At 34.2% G+C, this 21875-nt stretch overlaps 1 protein-coding gene across 1 annotated transcript; it reads right to left on the bottom strand.

Moving 5' to 3' along the window:
• Positions 1 to 21112, bottom strand: LOC136814130 (PWWP domain-containing DNA repair factor 3B-like). The gene is made up of 12 exons (XM_067070642.1): positions 21016 to 21112; positions 20520 to 20578; positions 19562 to 19760; positions 11019 to 11095; positions 9295 to 9355; positions 8687 to 8762; positions 7843 to 8037; positions 6872 to 6923; positions 5495 to 5540; positions 4059 to 4190; positions 1475 to 1585; positions 1 to 582 (listed from the first exon to the last, which is right to left on the bottom strand). Exons 1-12 carry the CDS (start codon positions 21016 to 21018, stop codon positions 505 to 507), a joined length of 1089 nt encoding a protein of 362 aa, XP_066926743.1. The 5' UTR covers positions 21019 to 21112; the 3' UTR covers positions 1 to 504.
• Positions 21113 to 21875: the final 763 nt, after the last annotated feature.

Below are 21875 nucleotides of genomic sequence, written 5' to 3'. Positions count from 1 at the left end.
GGGGGGGGGGGTCAGGCAAATTGACCGACGGGTATGTGCGGCGGTTAAGGGTATGTTTTTTCGAACTGGAAGAAATGCACTGTATGGGTGGACTTTTGATAAATGCACTGTATGGGTGGAAATTTCAGCAAATCTAGGAAAAATTGCATTTTTTTTGAAACTACCGTCAGTTGGTGAACACATTACCCCCCCCCCCCGGTAGTTGCACGACCCAGGGACGACCCTCGATTGGCTTTTAAATAAAATGCTAGACTAAAAGTATTATTATTCATCGCCAACAGACTTCGAAAAGTAGTAAGGAATGTTGAAGATTCGCCTTTAGCCTTATCTAGCCTTGAACAGCTATATCTCATTGGGTAAATTTCCAGTAACCGAAACGCCATTCAACACACCATGGAAAATCTTATTTTGGTAACAAAACATTTCGACCATCGGGTTTACACTAGCGGTCGTGGTTTCAACAACGATCTAGTAATAAAACTGACACATCGACAGTCAACAAACTCACCAAGGTTCCAAGAATCGTTTCTCAGCCTTTTGACGTGATAAACGTTTTACGCAGCGGATTGATGCTACGATTACCTAAAGAAACAGAAAATTAATTTTGGAGTGGGTACCGTAACTTGGTCTAATGTCGACATCCCTCGTCTAATTCCGTCATACTTTTTAAGAGTTGAAAATAATAGAAAGGTCCAAACTATTTTTCTTTGTTTAGTGGTCAGAGAAGAAAAATCCTTTCACAATTAATGATTCAGACTTTTATATCATTCCTATCTCTAAAGAAGGGTTACGGAACTAGATGAGGGATATCGTTATTGGACCAACTTACGGTATTAATCTTTTAGATTTCTTTGCATGAACGAGTTTAAACAAAGAACGAAACAGCAAGACTTCTGTTTGTATCTGAAACCAATTGCGCGCGCTGCGACTTTTTGGCTTCAATCCTTTTTGCTTGGAAAAAAGATTACGTCATAAAAATGAAGCGCACGCTCGAAGAAAAAGTTCAACACATTTCAACCCTTTTCAACCGTTACGTCAGATCGCGCCAATGGAGTTGCTTCATTTTTCTTTTGACCAATAGCGTGGAAAGCGCGCGCAAGTGGAGACCTGCCTTAAGTAAAGGAGTGGTTAGCTCAGTTGGTTAGGCGTGCGCCTTACAATGCAAGGGTGAATCAAGGTACAAGTTCAAGCCCTGGTGGCTGCTACCAAAATCTCATCAACGTTCTCCTGGGAAGATGATGAATGAGAAAGTAGCGCATCTCAACGTTGTCTCAAGGAGTACGGCGATGAGATGCACAGTAGTCATCAGTTACCGTGATTCAGCCATGTAGATGTAAGACGGTTGTCTAAAAATCTGAGGTAGCCATTGCTGAATGCAGGCCCACATCAGTGATAACTCAACTGCATAGTTAGCGCAAGCTACAACCTGGCCTGGGTAAAATAAAAGTAAAAAAAAAAAAAAAAAAAAGTATACCTCTGGCATCAGTACATCATGTATATAACTGATGACGTTGACGTTCTTCGGTATTAATGTTTTGCGGTATTCTGTATACCAATCTTTCAGCTTCTCAATAAGTTTGTCGATCTGAATGTAGTGAAGAAAAACATTTTATCATATACAGCGGAGTCTGTTTAACTCGAATGTCTCCTTACCCCGAACTCGAAGTTTTATGTTCCCTTCAGTTAACCTTCAGTTTTATGAACCATACTCCACAACTCAAAATTCCCTTTTAAAACTGAACAAATTTGCGTAATGTAAACTCGACTGTAATATTATTTTGAATTCAAGTGCAAAAGCGAACTTTTTATGCTCTTCAGACTCTCGCTAATTGGAACTTCTATTATTTGAATTTTAAAGGGACATAACAGTACTTGCGAAATTTGTAAACAAACTGTATGCAGCGGATACAAAATCAAAACAAATGTCACATGTCAAAATAAACAAGCGATACTTTTATGCACCTACCTGGTTATCAAACTAATCAGTGAACATTGAAACAATGAAACACATAAGACAAAATACAAAAAAATAAAGAAAATGAAAGCATATCTATTGAGAGAAACTATCAACACTATTGAAAAAGATTTTTGAAAAAGAAATAAAAAAGCTATTAAGCGCTTTTCTTTCTGTTCTTCATAAAAACCACTATCAGAAAAATGCACAGCTTAATAAATAAGGTTTCCAGAAAACTCAAACCGTCGCACTCTACCTACACTCTACCGTGACATTTTCTTCTGTTAGAAAAAATAATAGTAAAAAAACAATTTGGCTAATAACATTGATATATGCTCATAAATAGTGATTCTTATAGATAAAGATTCGTTTTTCAGCCAAAAAAATAATAAGTGTTTACAGAAAACTCAAATCATTACCCTCCACCGTGACATTATTTTTCATCGTAAAAAAACTAATAAAAATAATAATAATAATATGGCTAAGAACATTGATGTATTCTTATTAAAAGTGGTTCTTATAGATAAAAATGCGATTTTTAAGCCAAAAAAATTTTTCTGCAAAAATTTGCTTGAGCCATCCTTTAACTATGATTGCACCCTACTTTCATGCTAAAAATCAGAAAAAATTAATGATCCAATTTTTCACAACGTCCAAAAAACCCGTTTTTAAGGCGTTTTTTGGCCCAAATTTGCCCAAAATTTTTTTTTTTCGAAAATCGGGCTCCGTCACATTCGAGGGTTTATGGTCATGCACCTTTGTGCCAAAAATCAGAAAAAACTAATGAGCCAATCTCGAGAAAAGCTGGTAACTAACTAACTAACTAACTAACGAACATGGGTTAATTTATAGGACCTCCACCCCACCGGGGTAGGTCCAAAAATCAAACCAAATATGGCTAATTTTTATTCAATTAAATTTAAAGAAAAACAACAATGTTTTTAAAATTGAGCAAAAGCTTTTCGATTAAAAATCATCTTCACCAGATGGGGGGAACATGAAAACATTGATAAAAACTCTGAACCAGCCAAACACCTGCGTAAATTCCCTAGTCATCAATTCGTTTGGAAGGTTATCTTTAATGCCTCTGGGAAAACTGGTTTACGGAAGAATTTAGAGGCATCTATCATAGCCCTCAAGAGACCGTCTTTAAATGACCAACTTGACTCAAACCGATTAATTCTTTTCTGAAATGGAGTAACTTAGTCAATTATTTTAATTACTTTTTACATATTCTCTTAACATGCATTGCCTTTTGTATTTTATGATGTTTCTTTTATCCAGTTTTTTACTATATTTAATTGCTTTTAAACACATAAATTGTAACTTTTTTGATTTCCAATTTTTAACATCATTTGTAGCACTGAAGATGATTTTTAATCGAAAAGCTTTTGCTCAATTTTAAAAACATTGTTGTTTTTCTTTAAATTTACTTTTGGAATGGCAAAATTTCAAAGAAAATTTTATTCAATTGTTTTACAAGTTTGTTTTGGACACATGATTTTCATTGTTCTCTTTAATGACACGTGGTTCGCGCAACGTTTACATTTTACTACTGTAATGTCCCTTTAAAGACAGACCTATGCATGAATTTTTTTCTATATAATACAAGTCCCTCTGTAATTCAAACACATCTTAAATATAGTTCGAAATCCAATCATATTCCGAGATTTAACTGTCATAACTGCAATATGGATGACTTTATTGATTGGTAAAAGTAAATTTGATTTAGGATCATAATTTAAAAGGTTTTGTTTTTAAGTAAGAGTGATATCGTTTGCTTACTCATCAATTTTAATTCACAAGCCTTTTGATATTGAATTGGCACGGATGTGCAGCAAGATTGATCAGAAAGAGGAATAGAGAAACATTTTTATCAATATAACAATAGGTAGACACTGCCCTGATATGAAACATGGGTCTGATATGGGAACACTTGTTTAAAAATAAAACATTTTAATACCCATTCAAACACACAAAAACTAACAAAAATTCCCCATAGTTTAAAATAGATACAATTTTTCCCGTGAAATCTCGACTCGACGGAAATTAACAAAAGCGCTGAAGAGAATTTTCATTGTTGTGTGTAAATGTTCCAACAAACCTCATTTTCAGTGCTGATTGGACCAAATCCAGCCATATATTTGAGTTGATTCTTTTCCTTCTGCGAACCATAAAAAAACCAATCGTGTCGCGCACATTTTAATCTCCCGCTCATAATTTCATGTGTTAAGTCCTATGAAAGATAAGTGAATCGAATATAGTTTTACCCTTCACTCCGAGAAAGAGAGATAATCATTCCAGTACTTCTTTTATCTACCGTCACCGCCGAAATATTTGGCACAAAAATTCCATCGAAACTTTAAAACCGCAAGTGATTTTTAAGTGATTTAAAAAAGTACAGTTGGAAAGTAGAGTTTTAGCATTAGACTTAAGACTTAAGGCCTTAGGATCTCAGGACCTAAAAGCTCCAAAATGTTCCGATATGGCTGAGATTATATCCTGGAAGCCACTTAAACCCTCCCAAATCAAAAAATCCAATGAAACAAAGTGGAAGTACTGAAATTGCAATCCTTAAAATTCTGAAAAGCGTTAAAATACCCAAAAGTGCCAATATACTTCGGCGCTGATTGTAGATCAAGATATTTCTATTTCGAACAACCCTTATTCGAATCCTTTCTGTAATTCGAAGTATTGTTAGTTACAGTCCTGTTATTTTAAAGGGATTAGCAGATCATTTATGATATTTGCTTAGAGATACCTTTTATGGTCCTAAGAAACACCTTCAAAGTTGTTGAACCAATTATTTTCCAAAGCTTAGATATTCGACTTTGTGTTTTCAAATGTTTACTTTAAAAAAATAGAAATTCAACGTAAAGACTGTATAAAGACTCATTTTTAGAGATTTCAAAGTCAAATATCTCAGCTTTTGAAAAAAATTTGGGTCAAAAGATTAAGAGGTGTCTCTCTGGACCATATGTCTAAGCCAAATGTCAAATCATCTGATAATCCCTTTAAATCATTTAAACATTCTTCACTTGAATCTCATTCGGTAAGGGGAGATGATTTGTTCCTTCCCAGCTGGCACACAACGTTGTTTCAACGTTAATCTAACGTTAAATGGACGTTGTGAACGTTACATTAACGTTGAAACAACGTTGTGTGCCAGCTGGGTTATGATTACACCCGGGGGGGGGGCAGCTGGGCAAAAGGACCGACGGGTATGTGCGGGTCCTAAGGGTACCTTTTCCAATATGTTTAAAATGCACTGTAAGGGTCGGAAAAACTAGAGATGCACTGTAAGGGTAGAAATTTCAGAAAATTCTTGAAAAATCTAGATATTTTGACCAAAAATGCTAGAATTTTGACCATTTTTTGCACGAAAGGGATCGAAAATTTGGGGGAAAATGCACTCTAAGGGTATGATTTTCACTGATTTTTGCTGCACTGTAAGGGTGCAATTTTAAAAGCCAATTTTTGGCCCGCACATACCGTCAGTCCGCAAACCCAGTGCCCCCCCCCCCTGGGGATTACACAAACCTTTCCATTCAGCAAAATATAGTTCATGTATTTGGTCGACATATTTCTAAAGATAGAAAAAATAAAAAAATTCAGCTTTTTTCTATATCTTATATCTTATTTGAGAATACATGTTTTTTTTTATAAGCAAGTGTCTGCCCCTATATCAGGCTCGCATTATGCTTAGCATTCTATTGTTCTCAAACAATAGAGCCATTGTTTAGGTGCCAAAAACTGAGCCTGCGTATGCTTATAAACGTTATGCGTATAAAAGAAAAAACATGTATTTTGAAACGGCATCGAGAAAAAAGCAAATAACAAAAATTTTTCAATCGAACCAAAATGCGTGACAAAACATCATTAGTGATAATCATAATAGGATAAAGTTTCACTACTGTTATAACAAAGCCACGGAAAGTAGACCACGATAGACCAAAGTTCGATATTGGTAATTTATTCAATCAATTCAAACCAAACTAGCATCACAAGAAGCAAGAAGGCGAAGGAATTCACCCAGGGGTGACTAACTATTGTGTCAGAATATAATAGTAATAGCAAGTTTATGTATTTGCACTTTTGAGGACGGTAAAGTGACTGAAGCGATTTGAAAAAACCCGCACCTCTGACCCGCAAAATTGAGGACGGTAAAAGTGCTGATTTACCGTCGTCCTCAGCTGGTCATGTTCTAGCCAAATTAGAACCTTACCGTCTCCGTCGCTAAAAAAACACACATACATAAGCTCGGTAGTGACTGACTGAGGCCGATGGTAAACAAGTACAGTCGACTCTCGCTTATTCGAACTTCTATTATTCGAATCTTTATATAATCCTTAGTTCCCGTCTGGGAGAAACCCAATTACAAATACTATCAATAATTCGAATCTCTCTGTTATTCGATCAAATAAGATTCCCTGTTAGAGTTCGAATTAGAGAGAGCCAACTGTAACTTTCACCGCCCTTGATTTTGCGGGTCAAAACTGCGGGTTATTCCTAATCGCTTCAGTAACACCACTGTTATCAAAAGTGCAAATACATAAACTCGCTAATGGTGACAGGTAGAAGGCTGCCAACGGACCCACATCAACATTAGCGAGTTTATGTATTTCCTCTTTTGAGGACGGTAGAATGACTGAAACGATTTGGAATAACCCGCACTTCTGACCCGCAAAATCGAGGACGGTAAAAGTGCTGATTTATCGTCGTCCTCAGCTGGTCAGGATCTAGTCAAATTAAAACCTTACCGTCTGTCACAGATAAACACACATACATAAATCAGTATTGATATTAGGGGGTGAGGGATTTCCCGATAAATGGCCATAATTTTAGTCACAAAAGTGTTTCATGTAACATATACGTGAGAGCTAGCGATAATTGAAAATTCAATGAAAAATAAAATACTTTTTCTTCTTTTTACTCTTCTTCTCCATAGCGTTTAGGACAGAAGTGAAAGCTAAATCAAAAAAATACATTACTAATTTTTTAACAAAGAGCTCAGCAATTACTCATTCGAGTGAAAATAATACCGGGTGTGCCAGAAATAAGTTACCCTCTTTAAAACGGAATTTCTCGATATCTTCGAATTTCTAAAGAATAAAACTAATAGAGGAAAGGCAAACTTTGATAGGTCATTTATCAAATTTGGTTCACTAGATTAAAAGTTATGATTAAATGAAAAATAAATCCTTTTCTGAGATTGCTCAAAAAGTTCAAAAATCAGCCCTATCAAATCTAACATGACTGCATGTAGCAATGATTTCATTGTTTAAGTAATTTTTAACAATAACTAAGCGTCTAAAGATTACAATGCAAGGAAAGAAGGATTTCAGGCTTAAGGCTCCAAAAGAAAATGTCCTTAAAAAGTGAATATATATGGTATTTCTAGCAGAAATGCCACTGCTATTGCTTTGATGACGAAATTAGCATAACTTTCGAATTTTTGGGGTCTTTGACAAAAAATTAGACCCAATTTTAGATTTTAAATTGGAGAGAAGGCAAATTCAATTCATTTAAGAGATCTTCAAAGGAAATTTTCTAATTTTAGTCGCAATTAAAAGTCTCTTTTCAATATGAATTTTAATAGATTGATTTTTGACGGTTTTGAGCATTTTCAGAAATTGATTTTTTTATTCATTTTAGCATAACTTTTGATATTGTGGACCAAACTCAATGAATGATCCATCAAAATCTAAACTTATTCTTTCTCTTTAGTCCTAAAAAAGTTATATAACCTAAAAGAGGGTAAATTATTTCTTGCACACCCGGTATGAGTGAGAGTTCATTTAAATCTGTACATGATGGATATCATATTATGTTCACTTAAACGGCAAGAATCAAAAAAACATGTAATGTCCAAAAGAATATTTCCTTACAAGGTTTATTGGATGCAGAAGCAACAGATTCCGGTTCACTTTCGTTACCCGCTTCTCCTTCATCGCTTCTACGTCCACCATTTTGAGTTTTGATCGGTTCAACATTATTCAAATCTTCTTCATGTTCGCTTTGATCTTCTTCCTCCGACACTGTTGTTTCGACATCTTCAAAGAAGTTGTGAACCTTTCCCACGGCTGTAAAGAAAAAGGGGTAGAACAAAGCTATTACGAACTGTTCATGTAGAGGTGGGCTATTTTTTACAAGATGAATTTTCGTCACTGATCTAGTTTTAACCATCAAATTCGTCCAAAAATCTTTGCAGTTTGGAGAGTGGACAATATGAAAGTTACAAGCTTTTTATATGTGAAACTGTAAATTTTTGCTGATTTTCTGGTGATTTTCAAGCTAAAATTGACTTGAAGCGCTAACATAATTTTCCCGAAGGACAAGATAAATTGTCGACATGATTTTTGAACCCATTCGATTTGTGCAAAGAAAAGTGGAATCCGTTCCAAAATTGAGTTGAAAATGCAACAAAAAATGGTTATAACGTGTGCGATCTTGTTTGAAAAGAGGGAAGTTTGATATAAAAAAAACAAAATTTCCGCATGGATTATGTTTCGCAAATTTCAAGAATTCAAAGATTTTAAAAAAATTAGTGAGTTTTCGGAAAAACTCACGAAATTATTAATCTACATAAGGTATGCAAATTGTGTAGGAAACAAGTGGAATCCGTTCGAAAATTGACTTGAAATTGCAACAAAATGGTTATAACGTGTGTGATCTTGTGATTTAAAAAACTTACTCTAGCATTCTTATTCATGGCTATCGAAAATAATATACCTCTCTTTTGAAGATAGTCAAGAGCTCTTTCGACGCCGGAACTATATTCTTCTTTATATTTTTCCGTTCCTGAAGCCTGAAGAACAAAATACTGTAGATTCTTTCATGAACTTAATTATTTTAAAAACAGGTAAAAAGAAAAGTGTCATTGCCATTGGTCACAAACCGATACACGCTTTTTTTATAAGAATACACTTTATAAGAATGTCCATGATGAAAATGGCCAAAAAATTAAGAATATGCTAAGAATAAATCACCATCATGGGATTTTGCTACTAAAGCTAAGAATGCCATTTTAAGAGCATTTTCAATTATAAATGATCAATTATCCCCAAGTTAGGCCCAAGTTAGGCTCACTACTTTTACAAAAGTGCCATTTTATGCTTGAGGCGTATGTACTATTATGAATTTGGATCCTAACCTAAGAATGTGCTGTAAGAATATTTTAGGATGATTTTCAAGAAAACGTTAAGAATATCCATGATGAAATGGATTTACACCATTCTTATAAAAAAAAAAGCGTGTACTTATACTTTTAGGGAAATAAAAGTATTTATAAAACTTGAAAAAAACTGTATGACGTGATTCTTTATTTTGTGCTTACTTACTATTAGATCTGACTTCTCCGCACATCGATAAGGCTTTATTGATTTAACCGAAACAGCGAATCTAAATAAAAACACAGAATAAAAGTTTGAATTCACAATAATTAAGATCAAATTCACCAGTCTTTTTATCTCGAACCTCTATAGCTCGGATGTCTCCTTAACTCGAACAAGTTTTCTCGTCCCTTCCAGTTAACAATACCTTATAAACCTTACTCCATAACTGGAAATTGCCTTAACTCAAACAAATCTATGTTCCCTTCGTGTTCCGTAAACTCAACGCCAAAAAACCTCGAGTTAAGACCTATCTACAATCAGCGCCGAAATATTTGGCACAAAAGGAGAATTCCCTCAAAACGGTTTGAAAGTAGGGTTTTAAGTGCTTTGTTTTAACATTAGACTTAAAACTTAGGACCTTGGGATCTCCAGATCTAAAAGCTCAAAAATGTTCCAATAAGGCTGAGAATATAGCCTGGAAGCCACTTAACCCCTCCTAAATCGAAAAATCTAATGAAGCAAAGTGGAATTACTGAAACTGCAATTCTCGCCCGACCTTTAAATTTCTGAAAAACGTTAAAATACCCAAAAATTGCCAATATATTTCGGTGCTGATTGTAGATTCATCACCCTAAATTATTAGAATTTCAATACTAGTAGGCTGCGTATTATTGTTTTGATATTTGGAATGTGTGTCTAGCATTTACTAGACGTCGCAGCTTTTCTTTCTCTACGCAGTAACGTCAATTCCCCGTTGCGGATTTTTTAATATTTGAGGCAAGATTTCCGGACTTTAAAATGTGTGTCGTGTATAAAATTCCCGTCCAAAAGATACCGGGTGTCTCTGAAAAAACTTCCCCCTGTTTGATTCAAAATTGCGAAAAAGTGAAAAAATATTTTAGCTTGATTTTTTCGAAATCGTTTAGAGGAGGGTTTAACTTAAATTTTGGTATATCAAATTTTAGAATTGCTTCATTAGACTAAAAGTTATGATAAAAAGAGTAAAAAATCTTATTTCAAAAAGAGCGAAAAAGGACGAAAAAACAGGGTATCAAATCTTTTGTTAGAGAAAAAGACACTCTCCACTCAAATAGACTCGGTAAGCTTTGGAAACTTTTGGAAAAATTTTGATAAAAGTTTGTTGCTTGTTTAAACTTCATGCTCGTTAATGAATCCAAAAGGAGTTCTAAATTGGCAATAAAAATCATTAAAAACGAGTAATAAAACAAAAAAGATGTACATAAGTTCAAAAGTAAAACTTTACTGTCAATAAAGTACAGTGTTTTCTTGTCTAATTTGATACCCTGTTTTGTCGTTATTTTTCGCTCTTTCTGAAAACAATTTTTTTACTCTTTTTGTCATAACTTTTGGTCTAATGAAGCAATTTTAAAGTTTGATATACCAAAATTTAAGTTAAACCCTCCCCTAAACGATTTCGAAAAAATCAAGCTAATATATTTTTTCACTTTTTCTCAATTTCGAATCAAACAGGGGGAAGTTTTTTCAGAGACACCCGGTACCCAAAAAAGGAAGTCGCTGTATTGATGTTGTGATGCAAACAAAAGAAAAAACAGAAGACGGGGGTAAATCAGGGCATGAATATTATATTCATAGAATTATAATTCACAAGTCTATTGACCTTTACGAAGAGATATTATAGACATTGTTTACCCCTTAATCTTGAAATAAACTAAAGGGCGCGCCTACAGCCTATTTGATGAGATACTTACGTTTTTTTGTTCTCCAATGACGCATAGTCAAAGAAATAAACATTGGCTTTTTTCTTTTTAGGACAGTTGGAGTGGAACTAAAAAGATTGACAAGAAATAAATTAAAATCAATTTCAAGCCAGCTTTAAAGGTTAGGTTATTGGGCTTTTCCAGAAAAAAACCGTATACCCCCTGTTGAGGAGGTCCATTTCCGTTCCAAGGGGGTAAGGTTTGATATGTGGCGGAATTCCATAGGGAGATATAAAAATCTGTCAAAAATAACTGGAATTCCATATGGGTAGCTTTTCAAATCCTACTAAGATTCAGAATTCCGGAGGGGTTTAAACCTGAAATTGCCTGGAATTCCAGGGGCTTACAGCATTTCCAACCACAGAGGGAGGGACCTCCTCAACAGTATACGGTTTTTTTCTGGAAAAGCCCATTTAAAACAAGATCACTTTGTATTACTTTCTCGGCATAATTGCGCTTGAGTCCCCCGGGGGACTGATTTTTCAAGATCTAAATTGATAATCTTATTTGTGAAAAAATTGGAAAGAAATAAAATGAAAACTCACTTATTTGATGGCTACTATTACTTTAGAACAACTTCTTTGTATAGTGCTTTTAAAGAACGGGCAATACTTGGGTATAAAATATAAGATTTATTAGTGTATCTTCCGGTCTTCAGAATAAGCCCTTTCTATAATCTTTTTAAAGAACGGACAATACTTGGGTATGGACTATAAGATATAATAGTGTATCTTCCGTCCACTTATTTAATGGTTACTATTACTTTAGAACAACCTCTTTGTATAGTGCTTTTAAAGAACGGACAATACTTGGGTATGGACTTTAAATTATAATGGTGCATCTTTGGTATGGACTTTTTAAATGAACTAACAGCAGGAAATTTATTGTTGCAGTTACTATATTGCATTGGTTGGGTTTTTGAGTGGGTTTTGGTGTTTGTGTTTTTCTGCTTGGCTTTTTAAACTTTATGTCTATTGGTTTGTTGGTTCTTTTTCGCATAAAATTCTCATTTCTTGACAGGATGTTTGATTGGTTTGATTTATATATTTAGAAAAATTCAAAAAAAAAAAAAAAAAAAATGGAAAAAAAACGTATAATTATAAAAATATTAGTGCCTTTTTATGTTTCATCTTTATTTTATTTCGTATTTTCAACACTTTCTCTCCTTGAGGTCAGATCTCTGATCTTCACCATATATACTATGGCGGGACTGAATTTCAGCCCCGAAAAATACCTAAAAGCCTTATAATTAGTGCGTATTATTTATAATTAGCCCCAATCCTTCTTTTATAGTGACTAAACTATCAAAAGGAAAATTATTGTTCAGTTACTATATATACTTGCAGTTTAGTCCCGCCAAATACTTGACGGGACTGTATTTCAGTCCCGATAATTTAATGGCGGGACTGAATTTCAGCCCCGAAAAAAAACCTAAAAGCCTTATAATTAGTGCGAATTATTTATAATTAGCCCCGTTCTTCCCTTTTTTCAAAGTTCAAGCCGCCAATCCTTCTTTTATAGTGACTAAACTATCAAAAGGAAAATTATTGTTCAGTTACTATATATACTTGCAGTTTAGTCCCGCCAAATACTATATATACACTTGCAGTTCAGTCCCGCCAAATACTATATATATACGCAGTTTATTCCCGCCATTTTTGTTCTTTCTTAACGAAAATTCTTCAAAATTTCGTCGGGATTGAATTACAATCACGTGTCGGGACTCAGCTACAATTATGCCTTTCTCAACTATGATAAATCAACTTTAACTTAATAGTCTAGAGTGCTGGTGACTTTGGAATAGGCAGCCTAATGTTAGCTAGCCCAGGGGCCACTTACAACTTTTTGATTGAATGGATGGCGCTTATAAGTGACCCGGTGTAATTTGGTAAACTCCATTTTTTGACTTTGTTTGAGGTGGTAGTAAAAACATGCCACTAGATCTAGTCCCTTTTTGGAGAAAAACAAACATAAAACCATGACCAATGAACCAATTTTTTTCAAATTTTGGAGGTTTTTTCATGTTTTTATTATAGTTTCATAAACTTTGATGGGGTTTTTATAGTTTTAGAATATATTTCATTGTTTTGTTGTTTTCATATAATTTTCGAAAACGAAATTGAAAAAATCCAAGATGGCAATATCCTCTAGTCTACTTCACTTAGCGCCATCAAAATCATCATAAAGCAAAGTTCGTTCAGAAGTTGACTCTAGTCTAGATGATAGTTAGAAATGGAATTCAAATGCGGTTGATCTGTCACATAAAAGACACATACATAAAGTGGCTAGTGAGAAACCATCAATATCGGAGAGAGGTAAATCTTGTCAGTTGAAAAATGAACCCAATAATTACTTTTTTGAATTCTTAATAATAAAAGTTAGATAAAGTCAAAAAAATTACAAATAAAGTGTATAAGAACAAGCTAGGTTAAAGAAGAATGCGTAATGCCTTTAGAAATGAAAATATTTTGTACTTTTCTCAGAAAATGAATGGTGTGAATGGTGAATTTCAACAAAATTCGCCAAATTAATTTCCCACAAAAATTTCAAAAACCGATCACGCACTCGCCAAATTAAATCCCCGCTAAGTTTTACGAAATTGATTCATCGCCAAGTTAAATCCGTATTGTAATGTCCTGTGTTAAAATTAAAATTTTTCTGTTTAACCCTTAATTTACAAAGTCACAAAAGTAAAATTTACATTACAATACAATCACGTGTTTCTTTTTCTCGAAGATGTTCAGGAAGTCCACCCAATCGATTTATACAAAACTCGATATCTCGATCAATATCGACTTCAACCCCATTCAATTTCAATGTTTCAGCATTCATTTCCTTTCGAAGTTTTTTTACGATAAAAAGAATAGTCAAAGCTTGTTCATGTTCTTGACGTAATTTCAAATGCTTCCCCATAAATAATGCCTCTCTCAAATCATTTGGATGATATTGTCTCTTTAGTTTTTTGAAGAGCTTTTTCAAATTTTTTGAGGCTTCTTTGTAATCATTTTCACGAATGAAACAACAAATATAAAGTATTCTGCTTCGGAATTTCACTCTCGTTAGATCAAAAATAAGACTCAGATATTTTACACGATGACCAATGAAATTCAACAATTGCTTTTTAACGAAATCAATAGTTTCAACCTCGTTCAAAATCAACATTTTACAAAAACTTTCGAAGTATGAAAAGTCAAGAAGGTGTAAGTGGTAAGGTGAAAGTTGACGGAATCTCCGATAAATCTCTGCACATTTTTTGTATGCTCCTGTATCGAAAAGAGCACGACCGACTTCTGATAATGAATTCCTTTCTTCTTCTGATATTTGATCAGCATCGAAAGTCAAAGAGTCAAAAATCTCTAAACCTTCCTCCATCATTCCATCTAGTATCAATAAACACGCAATCAACGTTTTACAAGGATACCATGCATATGTCAAGTCTGAGTGTCTCTTTATCAACTGCAATCCAGCATCGTAGTTTCCAAGTTCCTTATATGAAAGAGCAAGCCGGAATGTTTCATAAAAACCCAACGCTTGTTGTGATTGTAATCGACTTTGAGCCTCTTCAAAATCAACATCAATTAGGATAGTTGCCAAGAAAATATAATCCCTGTCTTCTAATCCTTCCTGGATTTTCTGGATTAGTTTTTCTTTTTCAGGAGATTCCTCTACAACATTCGTCTTCACTTCCTTCAACAGTTTTTTCAAATTTTCTTTTTCCACGCGACCAATCATACAATATTTTATACAATAGACAGTGATGTCAGTTTTGTTGTGTGATCGTACCTCGTAACTTTCTTCAACGAGCTGTTCCCTTAAATTACCGTATCCGCTTACACAAAGGGTCAAGTAAATATCCCAAATTCTGTAATCAATGATATCGATGAAAATTGTTTTATATTTCGGTTCCTTCCAAAGATAATAGAGGTGAGGAGCCCAAAGAATTGCGAGTTTTAATCTATCTTTATCATTAATGCAATCAACAATCGCTTCATAAAACTTTTTGATCACTTCAAATTCCATGTTCTTTTCAACAAGATAATGTTGGATTGATGTTTGATAAAGGGAATGCACCGTGCAAAAGTTTTCAGGTGCTTCGTGCGTCAATTCTTGAAACCTTTGATTGCATTTGATCATGGAATAATCTAACAAAAGTTTTTTGGCTTTCGTATATTCAAGTTTGTTCTCAAAGCAACGTTCAAGGAAAAGTTCGTCGATAAAACTACCATCAAATATTCCGATTAAATATAGGAAAGACATCATCGAACGGTCGTTAGATTGTTCGATTCTTTTGATTGTGATTTGAAAAGATGAAAAGACGGACGATCGAACTCCATAATGAGTGACGGCTTGTTGTGATAAAGTATCGAGCTTGTAATCTTTAAGAAGCTGGAGGTAGTCTTTCAAAGAGGTTTGTGATTGTTTGACGTACGCTACTGCATGACTAATAGCTAATGGATGGAAATCTAATTCTTCAATCAAATCTTTAAATAAATGTTTCTCATCCTTCAGATTGTTCTCGATGAATTTGTAAGCAGTTTGTTCAGGCCATGTTTCCATTTTTAAATGTTCGTAATTGTTGGACCAATTGCCAATTTGTGTGGTGATGATGGTTTTTTGACCAAGTTGTAAAACATCTGATAACTGGTTGATATCAGTGCAGTTATCAAAGACAAAAAGTGTCTCCTCGTTTTTGAAATAGTCATGAAGCGTGCGTGAAATATCCTTGATATTCGATTGTCCTGGGAAACCGAGAACCTGAGCTATATTGGTGTAAGTTGTGTCAATGGATTCAGCATTTATCCACAAAATATTATTATATCTGGCAGCATAATCAGTGATATACTTCCTTGCTAATTCTGATTTTCCGAGACCTGGAATCCCTGAAACAACCGAGACTAGTTTATTTCCGGTAACGAGAGATTGGTGAATTGTGTTCAATTCATTTTCACGACCAACGAAGTTTGGGCTTTCGATTGGAAGCTGATAAATGAAAGTTGGTGACAGAGGCTTGAGATCTTGTGAGGGACATCCTAAAGCGATCAAAGGTTTACTCATCCGATTGTAGATTCTCTTATATTCTGCTTTAGTAATCTTTCGGTTTGCTTTATGGTTAAGTTGGTTACGTTCAATCTTTAGAATGATACAATATGCGATGTCTGAAGTATCGGTAGGGTCTGGTTCCGCATCCCAACCTGTCCGTGGTTTTTGATATCCGCATAAAGTACGGATCATAAAGAACGTTAAAGTGACGTCGAAAAGTGAGGAGTCGGTTCTCTGACATACTGGATAAATCAAATCGTATTGATCTTGTTTCAAAATCCGTTGATTCAAAAGTTGTTTCAATTTCCTTTGATGTAGTAACAAAGCATTGTATAAATCAACTGGATTGCGTGGAAAATGTTTGTGAAAAACATTGAGTAGGTATTGTTGAGATTTTTCTTCGAGAATATCAACATTATGACGATTCTTGTGTTCTTGTGTGAAATAATTGACTGGTGAAGATTGTGCTGCTGTCATCTCAACCCATCAAACATCAAACTTTCAAATGTCAACACCTTCCCTTTCAACTGTAAAAATGTTTTGACAAACAAAAAAACAAAATTTATCTGACCATATGAACCAAGGTTTTTTCAAACATGCCTATTTCTCTTGGTATGTTGACGAGAATATATTACTCATTCTTTTTGATTTCTTTTGGACCTTTCAATTTAATTACCTTCTATAATGTCCTATTATAATCGATCAGAATAGGTTTAAGGATGAATGGATAGTTAGAATAAGGTATTTTAATTGGTCTTCTTAGCTGACTTGTATTTAATCATCGACTTATTATTTAGCTTTATATGTAGTATTAATAAGCAGACATCACATGCATACGTCTTTTCATTTTAGGGCTACTAGATTTTTACTGAAGTTGACCTGTTCTTATTTTCTATGAAACCAATTTTACTGATTTGACCCATTACACGTTTTTAATAAGAACATCCAAAATTTTTGAAGCCCAAAAATGTTCTTAGCATGTTCTTATTTTCGCCATTTTTTGAGTATTTTGTCCATTTTCCTAAGAAATTGTGTGTTTTGAGTCCGCCAAGCCTTAAAATGTTCTTAACTTGTTCTTAACTTGTTCTTAACTTGTGTATTCGCTTGAAATTCAGTAATTTTAGTTATTCCATTCCCGATATTGCTTTTTGTTTTGTTTTGGAGTCTCATTGTTATTCTGAAAATGTTCTTACAAAAAAAGAGAGATATTGTCATGAGAATGACAACAACGGCTCTATTTTCTTTTTTCTATTCGACCCTTGCATCATACGACACTCCGTCAATTAATCAACCACTGAACAGTATTCTGCAACAACGCTCTTATAATTGTCTTATTTAGAAAGCTGAGGTTTAGAAGTTGTAGGCGGTATATAATAATACCATTTTTATTATGGGATTTAGTTAGTATAAAATCTAAAATAATAACTAAAATTTGTTCCATCTATTACTTTTTGCTTTATTTCTACTATGTCTGAATTAGATTATTGGAAGTAGGGAGTTTATGTACCTTATCAGCCCTTTTTACGCCGGCCCCTATTCAGCAAAAAAAAATTTTTCTATTTTTAGTCCAGCCCTCATTTGATTCCGATCCGTTGCAACGGACCTTATTACGCAAGCGGCGAAAAAATAACACCAATAAGGGCCTGGGTAAAAAAGACCGATAAATTATACTCTTGAGGGCGGGTGGACTGAATGAAATAGCTAAAACAATTCTTATCGAGGAAAACAGGTCAGGCCATAAAAATAAGTTAGGTAATCACTTGGTTAGGGAAAAGTTTTACAACTTCCTAGGAAAAAGTAGCGGGAGTATTTTTTTCCAGCTTTGCAAAAACTGGTTTTGAAGCTCCTTTTTTGGTACCATATTATAATGAGAAAAAGACCATATATACTACCGGGTGCGCCACAAAAAAATTTCTGTCTTTAAAACTAATTTACTCGAAATCTAAAATTTTTAAAAGAAACATTCCTATTTTTCATTGGAAAGAAGAAAAATAAACTTAAATTTTGATGGGTCATTTATTAAATTCGATTCATTAGATCAAAAGTTATGCTCAATTGAATAAAAAAGTTACTTTCGGAAAGTGCTCAAAAACGGTAAAAATCGACCTATCAAATTAAACAGAAGCATAATTACATGATACATCAGTATTTTCGTTTCAGTCATCAAAAATGATAATTAGCTGTCTAAAGGACCTTTTGTTGTATAAAGAAAGGTTGAATTTCAATGTAAGGAAGAAAATTCGTCGAAAAAGGCAAAAAAATCTGGTAAAATTCATAAAAATACATCAACTATGGGTTTCGAGGTAGATTCAGCCTTACATAGACTTTTTCCAGTCTACAACCAAAAATCTGAGGGAAATTTCCTTAATAATAAATTAATTTTGATGAAGATTTTAAACCCTTTTGACCCTTCAGTTTCTAAATTTATGCGTTTAGTTACTGAAAAATGCTCTAAATCATGTAAAGACTGGCTTGCGATTGCCAAATTTAAAATAAAATTTTGATAGGTCGATTTTTAACGTTTTTGAGCACTTTCCGAAAGTAACTTTTTTATTCAATTGAGCATAACTTTTGATCTAATGAATCGAATTTGATAAATGACCCATCAAAATTTAAGTTTATCTTTCTTCTTTTCAATGGAATAGGTACGGTTCTTTTAAAATTTTCAGACTTCGAGAAAATCAGTTTTAAAGAGAGAAACTTTTTTGTGGCGCACCCGGTACTTGTAAAGCTTAAATAGAAAAAATCCTTTTGCCTCCGGACTATCTCCATAGAAACCCTAGGGATTTATTGAATTAATGTAACTTTTTACAGCTTTTTAATGTCATTAATTGTAGTACGTTTTAAATAAGAGGGCTTTATTCTCATACATCTCCAAACTTGTAAAATATGATAGACGTAGTATAAGCCATGAATTATAAAGCCAAGAATAAAAAGTAGAGTTTTCATTCGATTTATTACAGTTCTAAGATACAGCTCGGATAATTTTATGCTGGTTCAATCTGCCGTCCTCTGAGTTTTAAGTAGGGAGTTTATGTACCTTACCGGCCTTTTTTACACCGGCCTTGATTTAGTGCAGACCCATTAAAATGCAGGCCCCTATTACGCCAAAATTATTTCTCTTTCCATTTTTAGTCCGGCTTTTACTTAATTCCGATCCCTTACACCGGACCTTATTACGCCAGCGGCGAAAAAATAACACCAATGAGGGCCTGGGTAAAAAGGGCCGATAAGTTATACTCTTGAGGGCGGTGGAAAGACTGAAATGATTTGGAAATGGAGGATGGAAAAACTATCATTCTCAGACAATCAGGATCTAAACAAATCAGACGCTGGCCGTCTCGTTGAGGGCTCGTCATTTGTAATAGACCGAACGAAAATTGAGACTAGATTTCATATAATACATATAAAGTTGGGTGCCAACTTCATTTATAATTATTGAGATGATGCGTGAAACATCCTGACAAACTTTGTATCCAAAAAGATTCACTTACTAAGGCAGGCCAGTAAGGGAACTTGTTAAATTTGGCAAATACCAGATCCCCTTGTTCGAAGCCACTTTCTCGTTTGCGCTTTAGAGGGCTGGGTAAGAAATCTCCATCACTGTCACTGTTATTAGAGGAAATACTGCTGCTGCTATTCGATCGGGTCGGCGTGCAAGGTATTTCAGATGTTGTGGCTGAAGCGTCAGTACTATGAAAAAAACGGAAATAAGAAAGAAATCATCTTGAAACGAAGACTACTTTCGAGTGTTTGTGCTGTTTATTACTTGATTTGAGTAAAAAAATTGACAATCCCTTTCTGAACTTTTAAGTTTTTTTACTCCTATTACTTTCCTGTGAGGGGCTTTAGGTCTCCTATTATAGAGATTTCAAAAGAGGGAGGGCAGTTTTTATTGCTAAGCACAGTTCATAATCGTGAAGCGGACCGTAGTGTATCCAAACCCTAAATTAAGCTATATCGATCCGCCGTCTTTTTAATTGGAGTATATTTAAAAATGGTACTTCCAAAAAACGTCACGGTATTAAAAATTAACGTCAAACAGCACTACATTATCACAAGTATCTAAGGAAAACTAAACCAAGCATCTCGGTGCATTTACAATGATTTTAAGTAGTGCTTCCATTAGAGTTCCATTTAAAAAAAAAACTCCGATCAAAGATTTTGGTTAGCTGAGATTGAGAAACTCCCTCCAGGGTGTATATAATGCTCAGTGGGCAAGGTCGTGGGTTCAACCCCTAGTATTGTTATTGCATAGCAAAGATTTCAAAATGGTTCTTCATAATGCCTGCCTGCGTAATACTCGGTAATTTTAAGAGACAAATTAAAGGCAAAGTTATCCAGTGAAAAAGAAGAAACACATTCCCTTACCTTCGAGGGGCGTTTGGGTCGCCTCCAACTAGTTTAAAGACTTACCCTACCCTACTAACAATGTTGGAATATTTATCAAACCTGGACTTTTTCAATTCATTGGTAGTGGAAGCATCCTTCTTCTTCTTTTTCCTTTTCACCTGAAAAAATACAAAGGGGAATACAAATGATAACAATCAACCTTTAAAGCGCGAGGAGACTGGGTTTGAGTTTGCCAGGAAGGAATGACGTTTAAGGTCTGGTTTATATTGCTCACTTTTCGCCCTGCCTTCTCATAACAGTTAGAGTATGTAGGGCAGAACTAGAGCTAAAAATGTCTGTTAAAAAGTCATTGCATTATTAATGTTTTCAAAGGAAACGAATTTTGACGTCATTTTAATACCAGCCCGCACAGAAGCCAACCACGTAGTTAATGGTTGATAGGCGTATTGTAAAGATAAAATTTGAACCAGAAAATATATAGTAATAGAGAAGCTTTATTTTTCATCATACTGCACAAGTAGTTTGAAGAAAACAGAATATTGTCAATTATTATGAGTGAAAAAGGAAAAAAAAATTGTCAAGTGCAATATCTTACCATTATCCCTTAAACAACCAAACCACAACTTTGCTACATTTTTCGTACGATGTATCTCCTTTTTCCCTTTTAATAATTTTGATTATCTATTTATTATTTTCCTAAACAAAAAGAAAAGAATAAGTACAAGAGGGAAGAGTACTATGAATGCTAAGACCATGTTCACACTATACCGGATAGCTTTCTGTGATGATAACAAATAGCTAGTGTGAAGACCTTATCCGCCATGATAGGGTGGCGATAGAAAACCTATCGAACCTATTGTTTTTATTGTAGATGCTCTCTTTGGAGGAGTTTGAAAGACTTGCCAACAAATTTGACGTGACTTAAGAGTAGATTTGGCTAGAGATAAATTCTATGAATAAATTTACATAATTTTGCATTTCGAAGGGAAATAATTTTTACATGCGATTAATTTAAACCATAATAGTGCTCTGTTTTCAGCCAGTTCTGATGTCATAAATTGACAAAGAATAAAAGACTACGAAAAACTGAAATTTTACCATTTTCTGTTTTGTCTAAGTTTTATGTATAGCATTATAATGTTTTGATTTAATCTATAAATCTAAATCTAACCTACAAAATCAATTCTAACACCAACAAAAAGTGGTTTATAAAAATATTTGAAAATAATAGCACCAGCTCACCAGCTAAATGAATATTTACAATAGATTTGGCAATTTCGTCGGTAAAGATCCACAAAAAGTAATTACGATTTTGCATATTATATTTCTCTCTCCTGTCAGCAGTGACTCCATTGTCAGAGTATAGAAAATTGATGAGGGTGCAACCATCAATCTGAAAGGCTTGTATTCCCCATCTATTACCAGACACGACTGGTACTCGAGTGCACCAAACCA

The sequence above is a fragment of the Clytia hemisphaerica genome, unplaced genomic scaffold, assembly GCF_902728285.1.
Source record: "Clytia hemisphaerica strain Z4C2 unplaced genomic scaffold, Clytia hemisphaerica genome assembly, whole genome shotgun sequence".
Lineage (NCBI taxonomy): Eukaryota > Metazoa > Cnidaria > Hydrozoa > Leptothecata > Clytiidae > Clytia > Clytia hemisphaerica.
This window is presented reverse-complemented; position numbering and strand designations above follow the sequence as displayed.